At 41.9% G+C, this 12,018-nt stretch overlaps 1 protein-coding gene across 1 annotated transcript; it reads left to right on the forward strand.

Moving 5' to 3' along the window:
- The first annotated feature begins 1,743 nt into the window (after positions 1 to 1,743).
- Positions 1,744 to 11,510, forward strand: LOC145440973 (uncharacterized). Its single transcript, XM_080318757.1, has 6 exons — positions 1,744 to 4,223; positions 4,286 to 4,320; positions 4,927 to 5,083; positions 5,140 to 5,222; positions 7,391 to 7,545; positions 8,465 to 11,510. The coding sequence occupies exons 1-6, from the start codon at positions 4,166 to 4,168 to the stop codon at positions 8,742 to 8,744; spliced, it is 768 nt and encodes a 255-aa protein (XP_080174883.1). The 5' UTR covers positions 1,744 to 4,165; the 3' UTR covers positions 8,745 to 11,510.
- Positions 11,511 to 12,018: the final 508 nt, after the last annotated feature.

The raw sequence follows: 12,018 nt of genomic DNA on the forward strand, positions 1-12,018 counted from the left end.
TTCTGTATATGAATGCTAAGATGAGGGATATTAGTTAATCCGTTCAAGGCCTCTTCTGAAACCAGGGAAGGAAAAATCTTGCAGACTGGTGTCAAACGCATGGATGAATACCGGTCAGATAAAGATGTATCTTGAGTCCTGCTGGTCATAGACCTTTAAATATCGTCTCCGTGAAGAGTAAATTTCGACACAATTTTAGTAACATCAAAATAATGACTCATAGACAACATTGGTCAGCGTATTATTCCCCGCAAACTTGTGCATAAAGTGCAGGAATGTATGAAGAGCTGTCACATCACGACATAATAGTACTCGCCAATTTGCTTGTATAAATGCTATAATAACCGATATAAAATCTAAATAAGGCCATGTGCAATATGTGCATGCTTTTGAATTAGCATGGATGGTGAGAGCATTGTTAGGCTAGCTACTAGGGATGGTGTGAACGTGAGGTTCACGTTCGCGTTCTGTGTGTGAACCTCGGAAATTTGGAGGTTCGCTTTCACAACAGAACCTTGGTAGGTTCTGCACTGTGAACCTTTTCAATAAATTGTAATTTGCACTTCATTATAAAATCTTTGGTTCATATTTATTGCATTTCAACTGCGGGTCACTCTATGCATGGCGCTGGCAGCATAAAAAAATTAACGCTAAACGAGCATGCACCATGACAACCTTAAAAGTTTTACTTGCTTTTTTGTTGCAAAGAATTTCTCGAAATATCCAGCTTTCCGTTTGTGAATATTTAGTGACTCTCTGATGTGCGCTTGACCCGCAATCACACAACATCACGAGCGATATACGTAGTCAGCGAATGATGCTTATTCAATCAATCAATGACATTGATATCGTTTTCTGATGTAAAAAATCGAGCGAGCGTACGGGGTCAATCTTGACTTCATATCTTTACTCTATCATTAAAACCAAATCCGTGCGATTAAGGTGCTGGCTACTGCTATATAACTTGTGTTTATGGTATCAGTAGCGAGTATAGAAACCTGTTTTACACTCTGCTCAATATAAATGTCGCAATACTCAGACTCCGAACACATTGTCCGGTCTGGCTAAGACCGTAAAGGCGTAAGCTTATATTCCCTGGTAAGTCCTCGTCGAAATTGTTGGCAAAGCGACGGAATGTATTGATTTTATGAGATGATTATGTCCTTTGATAACCGCGGTTGATACATTTAGCGACGTTTAAAACGCCAATATGTACTTCAGCAATGTGACATTATGTGGCCCGAGTCTTCGCTAGGTATCGTGTACATTAATATAGGCTATCACTTCATTGAAAGATAGGGTTGGAATTAGCAATATGACGTCACGAGGTTCACGTTCGTGTTCACAAAGAACCTTTCAAAAAGGTTCGCGTTCACACGAACCCGAACCTTTCATAGGTTCAGACCATCCCTACTAGCTACCTTTAAATTTTCGTTATAAGTAGCCTATACCCGAGTGTTTTGATGCAGCTCCATTCGTACTCTGAAGTTTGAAATGCGGTCCGACATCCGAAAAGGTTGGGACCCTCTGGTTCAGGCGATTCCAATATATTTCCGCTAAGCCTACCGACAATCCTGATGGAAGGTCAAGAAATGATAGCATGCTACAAAGTGACCAATAACAATTGGTCCACCCGAAAATGCATCATCATGTGCAAGTTGCCCTAAATTTCCGAAGACACTACCGCCATCAACTTCACCAGTGAATATGATCACATGTGCTGTAAAGGATAAAGATTTGATTGCAATATGTGAATATATTAATAATAATGACGTAATTCATTTATGAATCTGAAAAAAATTTGGCGCCTAGCGCGACCATAACGTTTTCCAGTATTCTTTATTCTAAGCATTGCCACTCGCGATTTCTGTGTGTATAGAAAGCCGATATGAGAAAATAGATTATTACGGAGTTAAACGGAAATGGACATATTAACATGGGTATTTGACGCCCAGTTAGTTGATTACGGCTTATGCACAGGAATGCGACCGTAGGCTACATAAGTAAACGAAATGCGGCCGTGAATAGCAAAAAGGTTGCCCACCCCTGACTACACCAATCTGAGTTTCAATTTACTCGAGATACTCGAGACTCCTTACTTTTGTTCAATAGAATTGAATAACTCTGCAATACAAGACCCCTTGAAAACCATGCACCTAACATTGGCGTGAAGGAAAGTATTCATTTTGTATTCTTCAAGTGACGAAATTGCGGTCGACGACGATGAAGTGGCTAAACATGATCATGAGCAGTGAGCACGAATGTAGTTGACGATCTTCACGCAACAGCGATTCCTTTCATGAATTGTAACAGGTGAGGTTTGGCATAGAGCAGGGGCGGGGAGCTTCTCCGATCGGCCTGCCTGACACGGGAAAATGAAGTGCTTGGCGGGCCGGATTACAGAATCGATGCAACAATGGCGTTTTTTCACCTATACTAGAAATAAAACGTATTTAATGTAAACTTTAAGTCTGAAGCATAGAGACCAAAAACAGTTACTACAGTTAACTATACTACTTAGTCTGTCTTCCAACAGCATGTAATAATTCAAAATTTTTATGATAAAACAGAAATCTGTAACGAGAAATATTATTTCATAAGAATTATTCATGCAATGAAGCTACATTTAATTTGCTTTGAACCTGGAAAGAGCCGCAGTGAGCTGCGAGACGCGGACCTCTACATAGTTGGCTTGGCGATACCTTGGATTACACTAAGACAGGGTGCGCTGTAGCGCTCTTCGGTAAAGTTCGCCTTGACTCATTTTTGTAGTTACTTCTCATCGCCAACTCAACGGCTCAAGGAATATTCGGGAGAATTCGTCTAGCTTATGGACGCTGCAGTCAGTATGCAACTAAATCAGATGCCCTCGGGGGTGTCAAAACACAAAGACGGTGGTATACATCAACTTATCGTCACTCTCAGATTTCAAGCACTATATTTTTCTGTAAAAAGGGAACAATGTTACGATTCAAATGTTCCTTTGCGACATAAATGCAGTAACATGTTATGAGCGTTACAGCATTGGGATGGACGTCAGGATTACAGGGACACAGGGACAGCTACAGTGCCGGGTTCATGAAAATTAAGCGAGAAACCTTTCATACCATTACTCATCCAACGATCAGCGTCGCAAAGTTAAAGACCAGAGATGTTTTTTTGTGGTATTCCTTTTTTCCACTGCAATTGTGATTTTACACTAGGCCGATGTTTTATTTTTATGCTCAATCTCCCAGCGTGTAGCACGGCCCCCTTCGTGGCATTTTTAGACACCGCTTACGATCAGAAGGTGAGGAGGAGCCTATATAAACTTCCGGGGCAAGAGTAATTCATAAAGACTGTGAGTTGCTCTTACCGCCAGACGTGATGACGAACCAGTCAGACCAGATATCTGCGGTCGAGAACTAGAAATGGAACGCCTCAAAAAACCGGAGATGAGAGAACCTCGGTTTGTATCGAAGGGGAGGGGAATGGGCGCGGTTACGATGAAAATTTGAAATGCGCCAACAATCTCTCGTTTTCCGTCATCGATAAACAAGCGAGCATTTGCAGCAGAAACCAACCATATTCAATTCTCCACCGAGTCAATTCCGAGTCCAAGTCAGTAATTTTCTTCACCCGTAACAGTTTCTGCCCCTATTTTTCATACCAGTACTTATAGAGTATATAGACGAAATACCAATAATGTGGTAACTTTACTATTCTCAAAGTTACAACGAAGTGCATGTCTCCGCCGTCCAAATCTATAGTCATATGACTTGGCCGAGTCATGCACGATGACCCGAGTCCAAGTCGAGTCAACACAAAAATTCACTCAAGGCAAATCGAGTCATTTTCCATGTTTTTAGAAATTCGCTTATCCGACTCCGATCCGGTTTCTTCAAAATGGAATCCGGTTCCGATCCAACTCCGGTCGCCTAAAATAGCTATCAACGCGGCTACGGCTACGACCCGAAATAGAGAAATGTTGTCAATATTCTACCCGGGTCTGGCTAAATCCTGCACACCTCTTTTTAGTGCTAGCAACCCTAGCAGTTTTTGCTGTGAAGGGCATTTAAGATCACGCATAATCGTATTTTGATCACTATGTCTTGCACCTCACCGGGAAATGAATTGCCTATTCCTTTAGCGTTAAGAAACCGTAGCTTGTAGATTTGGCGTGACTATGAAGATTTCAATTCTGTTCCTCGCACTTTTTGCTTACTTCGTTAACGCCTCAGAAGGTGAGTATTCTCCGCGATGTCCAATGGCATTGTCCTATCTGATCTGAGTCTAATTTTAACAGAAAGCGGTAGAGATGAGAAGCCGTCTACGAAGCACGTGAGTTGTTCCACTGTCGTTTTGTGTATATGCGATTCGCTATATAGCAACTTAAAGTTGAACCATCATGTCAGAGCATCGAGCTCCGATCGAGCTCAAGCTCATGACTCACTTGTACAAACTACCAATCAAGTTACGTCACGGTCAACTGACTACTATTTTTCTAGTTGGTCTAGTTGTGGATTTTGAAGCCTGAGTAGTTCTTGTTTTAGTTGTGCATTTCATTCAACATTTAGTAGCCGAACTACTTTCGAAAACACGTGTCGTATTTTGGTGTGAATCGGGATTGCGGTGTTCTATTGTGGGATGTTCTATAACAGCTATCCGGTGATAGTTGTGTTTTAGTTAATTACGGATTTTTAAAGGGCTTTAATTCTAGTTTTATTTGCTAGTTCTGAAAAGCGAGTAGTTCTAGTTCTAGTTCTATAGTTGGACATTTCGAAATTCCAGTAGAATCAGTTTATTAACAGTTTCATCATTTCAAAACACCACAAGACTGCGATACAACGAAAAGATAGGAAGTTGTCGAAACGACTTGGAATAGTGTTTGGAATCATACAGTAGACTATACAAGCCTGGTGCATGGAGTCGTTTCCTTATTTGCAGGGGGTTCATACAGTTGGTAACATAGCGCCCTACCAAACGGGATACATACCGGTATACCAACCTGGATACGCACTCGGCTACCAACCCGACTACCAACCGCTTCGGAGACGCGTGGGTCAAGGCAGCCGCGATCGGCTAATTCTCGCCATCTTTATCAGTAAAACTACTTCAGCTTGTTAGAAGTCAACGAATGTTATGATATCTTTGTTTCAGAGCGAATGATAGACTCGTATAACGCGGCCAATACTGACCTGGCCACGGACGCACCGGCCACAGACGCACCTGAAACCACCATGGTGAGATTACCTTCTTAATGATGTTATTACATAGGTCGGCGCGTGAAGCGAGTGGCGCAGTTGGTTTAACACTGCAGTCCCGACACCAATGGCTGCTGGTTCGAGTCTCGGCTCGGCCATATTTTTAAGTGTCTGGGCTCCTCATCGCCGATCCCGCTCTAACTACAGCGCCTTGAAAGAGCCCAGATGAAGGGAGAGCAGAACTCTAGAAAGATGGCAGCAAAAAGACCAGAAAAAGGACGCGAGAAAAGTGGAAAGACATTACGAAAATTTACTGTGCGGGCGCAAGTGACCCAAGTTGTTATAAGCGTCAATTGTGTCAATATAACAAGCACACTGAGACCCGTAGCCCTCCCTACGTGCGCTGTAAATGTACATGATTGGCAAAGGTGTATCGACCGGCTCTCCACCGTCGCGCAGGGTGTACTGTAAACCAATGCACTTTCCGGTACAAATTCTTGCTTTGACACCCATTCCGATGGAAGGACGCGAGTTAAATATACATTCGTCCTTGTGGTGATATATCCCATTGGTGTAGTGGGTCCTGCTTACATGTGCCATCTGTTTTCGCCTTCTCAAGGTGGTACACACAAAAACGATGCACTTCACCAGTGAAATTAACCTCCCTTCGAACACACGTCTTCATCCATTGGAATGCGTGTGAAAGCAAAATTATGTAGGGCCTACCATAAAGTGTCCCAGTGTCAATTACCTATTTACGCTATGGTGGAAATCAGCGAGAGACACGATTTTCATTTACTGTGCGGGAAGTTTATCAAAAGCTAATGAGGTTCAAACTGCACAGTAGATATATCACATGAGAACTGTGGACTTTTCCCGGCTTTGAGGGGGTAAGTGTTTGCCCCGTATAAATCACCGTAAATTTATCGATTTTATGTTAGGGGTTAGTAAATTGCGGACTACTTCGACCACCTACCCTCCTTCAAAGCCAGTAAATATATATTTTATATGGAAAAGGTGTACTCCCACCCAAAAGCCTCAAATTTATCAGCGTAATATTGACTTTATTACGGAAAAACTCAATTTTAAGTTATCTTTGAATATTAGCTTCATCTGCAAAGTATAACTACAACGATATAGTTGTTGCTAATAAAATAGTTATCAAACTGGTAATTCGAGTGTTGAACGCGAGCCGTAATCCGAATGCATAACAGATTACTTCGCATTTATAAATCGATCGCTGGATAAATGGCGAAGCGGAGTGAGTCACAAATGTCGAATATATATATATCCCATACACCAGGGGTCACCAACCCGTGGCCCACGGGTCGCATGTAGCCGGCCTGGACACATACAGGCCGAAAACAGGTTGTGGAATAGGCATATTGAGTAACGCGGCAGTGTCGTAGAACCTTTGCCTTTCGATATTGCTATGTTTTGGCCGGCGGCGCCTACCAACTTGGAAAGTTGTCCCTCTTGGGAAATCGCGCTATTTTGAGTTGGTGACCCCTGCCCCACACACTTTATCGGAGTGTTCAAGAGGATTTAGCCTACTTTCACATAATACTTACTACTTACCGGAGTGGTTATGTTTTCTTTACAATTTTGCGACCGAAATTGTTGCAACAATTGGGTGAAATAGCTTCTTCATGAGACTGCATCACGGTAACCGAATTAACCGAATCTTGAATACATTTCAGGCCTTTCATTTTTTAGTTATTCAGGAAGTGTCTGGTTTAGCTATGTCTCAGTAACCGCTATTTCTAATTATAATGGAGTAGAAATTTACGACATCAGTTTTATTGCTATCAAGGCAGCAGTATTGACTAATTTAAAAAACTCTTAATCAATCGGCAGATTATATTTTCTTCTGATCAAAGACGCACACAATGCACAACGCGATAAGACACAATGCGATGTAATGAATAGATAGGAGGATGCCGAACGACCAGTTGCGGTCTCGTAAACTAGCATCCACATCGGCCTAGTGCCCGATGTCAATGTTTATCTCTATTCCGCGGCTTTTTCTTGCTCTTTCCATTCCTTGAGTGCGTTCTTTCATACGGTCTTTTTCTGGGCTTTTTTTTGTTGCCGTAAGAACAGCGACGGGGGCTTAGATAAACCTTCGAAGCGGAGTCGAACCCGGACCGCCCGCATATAGTAGATGCACATCGTCACCACTCTTAGTAAGAAAACTCTCTCATCAGGACCCGTTAACCGGCTGGACGAGGATAGGAACTTGCTACTATCTGTTGACCTCGACGGCAGAAACCTGGAACGATGCAGACAGCGCGTGTAAAGCAGCGATATCCGGAGGCAGACTGGCCGTCGTCGGTTTCAATCAGGCGTCGGCCGCAAGAAGGTGAGATCGTTTATCGAGTTTTCTCAAACTTGGTTCAAAGGATCTCGGCCTTTTTTCTGACACAGCTCCCTGCCAGTTCAATTTATTAACAAGTTGTCAGCTCAATGCACCACAAGCATTGCGATACAGTGAAAAGATAGGAATGTGTCGGAACGAATTGGAGAGTATAGACTTAGACAACAAGATAATTCTATCTATTAGAATAATTATGTCGGTAATCCAATTCTATTCTAATTTGTGAAGTATTTCTATGCTTCCATTTTTATTCTAATCTAATTTCTGATTTTCCTGCAAATGCTACGGGAGAACTGCACATTACGAAACGAGCCAAGATTGCTGTATAGACATTTTCCGTCCTCATAATCATTAGCATAAATTCTGATTTGATATGAACTGAACTTGATTTAATTTCCAAGGTTTTGCCAATTCCGTAATTCTAATCTAATTTGCAAAATCGATGTGGATATAATTCTATTTCTAATCTAATTTGGGGAAACTGTCGAGATATTACTCTAATTTACGTCTACCTAACAATACATATTACCCACCTTAGAGTGAAATGATGGTAATCTAGTTCGAATCTAATTTGTGAAACGCTTCTATGCTCTAGTTTTAATCCTGATGCAATTTGTGGTTTTCCTGAAAATGCTGCATGAGAAGTGTATAGTGCGAAACGGGCTAAGCTTGGTGAACAGACATTCACCATTGTCGCGCTTATGAGAATGGACAATGAAGAATGATTTGATATGAACTGAGCTTTTGTTGTCTGATGCAGAATTTAATTCAAGTTTCCAGTAATTCTAATCTAATATTATTTGATAAAATGGAGCAGTCATTCTAACTCTAGTATGATTTGAAAAAGTTGGACATTTTCTAGTCGACCAATTCTGCCCAGAAAGCTGAAACAAATATGTTGCAGCGCCCTGATTAATGCGGCGGGAGCGGCATCCACGACTTTCTGGATCGGCGCGACGGGCGAGGTGGATGATTCAGCCGGTATCGATAATCCTACGTTTATCACCCCGTTGTTCGGCGCCGACCCGACCGGCGGATCCGCCGACTTCGTTGCGGAGCTGGCCGACAGTTCCGCCGAAGACTCCGATGTATGCGGGCGCGTTAGCGCGACGGACACGGACAAGTTGCGATTCGAAGACTGTGCAACCAGAGAATTCCGGTCCATGTGCGAATATTGCGGTTGAATAACTTCACTTCGACATCACAAAATACGACAAACATATAAGAACATATAAATAAAGAGGCACGCTGAATGCAAAGTAACAGAAGGATAACATAAAAAGAACAAGCAATGAAAAGGAAGTTGTATGAGTCAGATGGTGGTCCGTGTATATTTGATTGGGAATTCGGTTATTTCAAGTTTGCCTAGTCGAGAAGCTTGCGAACTCGCCTCAAATATACCTTGTAATCATTTCCTACCTACCAAGGCCCAGTGTTGGGATGACTCGAGTCAACTTTTTCGTGTGACTTGACTTGACTCGAGTCACTTTCCAAAATGACTTGACTTGAATTGACTCGACCCTTCAAAAATGTGAAATTGACTCGTGACTCGGAGCAAAATTTACGAGTCAATTTCCAGTCATCAAGAACACAGTATCGATTAAATCACCGTATTGTTATGTATGTTAGGATTTTTCGCGATACGCCGGTGTCACTAGTGAGAGCATCCGGCCATTCACTGATTGTACGTCTCAATCGACCTCCCTTGTTGCATCACAAATAAATTGACAGCAAACGATATGACCACAGCTTACGTTGTCGTAGTAGTAGTAGATTAATCTAATAGCAACGTATCTCTGTTTCCTAGATGGCTCGGTGCTTACATTACACAGTGCCTGCTCCCCTTTACCAACCCTCCTGTATAGCTTGAATCGAACAAATGTAACTTATGCGTTTATATTCTCATGGATGTGTAGATGGGCAATGTATTGTACCATATCAATTTGTATTAACTTCTCGAGGCTTCTTCTGCGATCCTCTAGTTTGGTTGATAATACCAGACTGTGACATGCAGCTATACAGTTACTCGAAGGGATTTTATTAGCAGTTCTAGTTGTGCATGAGCGATACAACGCATTTTTGCATGTATATTCTACTTTAGATTCGTTGTTTCATTAAAGATTAATCGCCAATTAATCTGTCTTTCACTCAAATAGCAAAATTTATTGACTTTGAATTAGCGTTGGGACCCCAGGAAATCCCGATCCCGGGATCCCGGGATTTGAAGCAATCCCGATCCCGGGTTAGGTCCCTATGAAATCCCGGGATTTGTGAACAGCATCTACCAAGGCTTACGTAGCGCCATATCTCTTATTTTGGTAATAAAGCAGTGTCACAAACTCGGCTGATTGTCTAGAACAGTGGCTTCAAACACGCGGCCCGCCAGAACTGTTTTTGCGGCCCACGTCGGCGTTTTGACTTTTCAAGCATTCGACAATATTAAACTCGGAAATTTCAGATTTCGGATTTGAGAACTTGAAATTTCATTCTGAAACCACTCCAAAAACCTGAATCGCTATCACACATCAAACGTCCACTAGCTGATAAATTATAATGCGACAGCTTTTACGGTGACACGATGCATTTGTCGTCTCGCATGGTTTCTAACTGTCTATATAACTCCTTATTTCGCCAAATTATGCCAAGCACAACAATATTTTTAACAAATATTGAAAAATATGACTTTTTTCGTGGCAACCGTGAATATTACAATAGTGTATTACATTTTCACAATGTGTATGGAATGCCAATCTGCAACGTCCGACAAAAAAAGCGTACTGGGAAATACATATTATACCCCTATTTGATGCTGCTGCCCGTCGCGTCATTAAAAACTACGAAATTGGCCCGCGAGCAAATTGGAGTTTGGGACCCCTCATCTAAACGATGATGCTCTTGATGCTCTCACGTTTTGCGTCAATTCAATATCACAAGGACTAAATGTTATTTGTGTAACTTGTATGAGTATTTTACTACTTTTCTAATCGCGGGGAATCCCGGGATTGAGGAGCGAAAATCCCGGGAAATCCCGATCCCGGGATTTCAAATTTGATCCCGAAGTCCCAACCCTACTTTGAATCATCCCTCATTCTTCGAAAATTCAATTTAACTTGAATTGTACCTTGACTCTGGACTTGAGTTGACTTGACTTGACTCGAATCACCTCCAAAAAACGACTGACTTGATTTGACTTGACTCCAGTCATTTTCGAAAGTCGAGTGACTTGACTTGACTCGAATCATAATATGTATTGACTCGAGATGACTCGTGACTCGAAGGCAGTCACTTGATCCCAACACTGCCAAGGACTACCCTTGTGTTGTGACCCTGTCAATATAAACCACTGATTTACAGATAATAAAGTAATTTAATGGCTAACTAATGTTCACGCCTATTCAAAGGTAGCCGTAGCAACAGCTTAACAACAGTCAACTCCTCAGACCAGTGGTTCCCAGCCTGGGGTTCACGGACCCCTCGGGGATCCGTGAGAAAGCATGGGGGTCCATGATTACCTTGATGAGTTTTGGGGAAAGACGAAAAGCAAAGCAAACCGCAGAATAGAGATTATTAGGACTTATTGCATCGGGGGTGGGTTAGAAAGCATTTGGGATCCGTGATTACCTTGGTGAATTTTGAAGAAAAAAAACGAAAAGCGATTATTGTACTCTTGTTTCTCTCTTATGGACATAGGTAAAGCTCAAGCCCGCATCCATTAAAATAAACCTATGTTGCTGTCTACAGTGTGTACTTTGACCTTACACCTCAACACTAAATCGAGATCGCCTGGACATTGAAGATGACATGATGCGTGTTGCATTGTCAAAAACTATAGCGCAGCTTAGTGATTTAGTTCAGGAAAGGCCACAACACAACAGCCCTCTCATTACATTTACTTACGTTGAAAAAGTTTCGTCATGGCACTTCAGGTCACATTTTAAAAAATGTACATCCCCGACAAAAACCGCTTGGTGAAGGACGGCCAAGTACTAATAATGCGAGGCGCAACTCCCGCTAAAAACCTCTGGCCATCTTCCTCTGCCGTGCAGATGTAGCGAGTTGGACGTCAGCCTATCTTGTATTTTTTTTTAATATATTTACCCCACTTTTTAGACCTTCTTTATTTTAATATTATGTCAATTGTTTATTCAAGTTTTATGGCAATGGTGTATTCTACTTTTATTCTTTCGTTCATTCACTAATTATGTTGTTGTTCTTTCTTTCTTCAAAAACAATTTGACACTGTAGGTCTGCAGTAGTGGAGTATCATAATTATTGTAATACTCAATAGTACGTTGAATGAGTTCCAGGCAAAAGTTAGGAAGGGGTCCGCAGAATTAATAATTTGCCTAAAGGGGTCCATGACAACAATAAGGTTAGGAACCCTTAGGGCCTAGGCTGTACGAAACACTCGGTTGAAGAGCTCTGCTATATGTTCACCACCCTTTAGCAATATCACTT

The sequence above is a fragment of the Botryllus schlosseri genome, chromosome 6, assembly GCF_051294905.1.
Source record: "Botryllus schlosseri isolate E-star chromosome 6, Bs_hap1, whole genome shotgun sequence".
Lineage (NCBI taxonomy): Eukaryota > Metazoa > Chordata > Ascidiacea > Stolidobranchia > Styelidae > Botryllus > Botryllus schlosseri.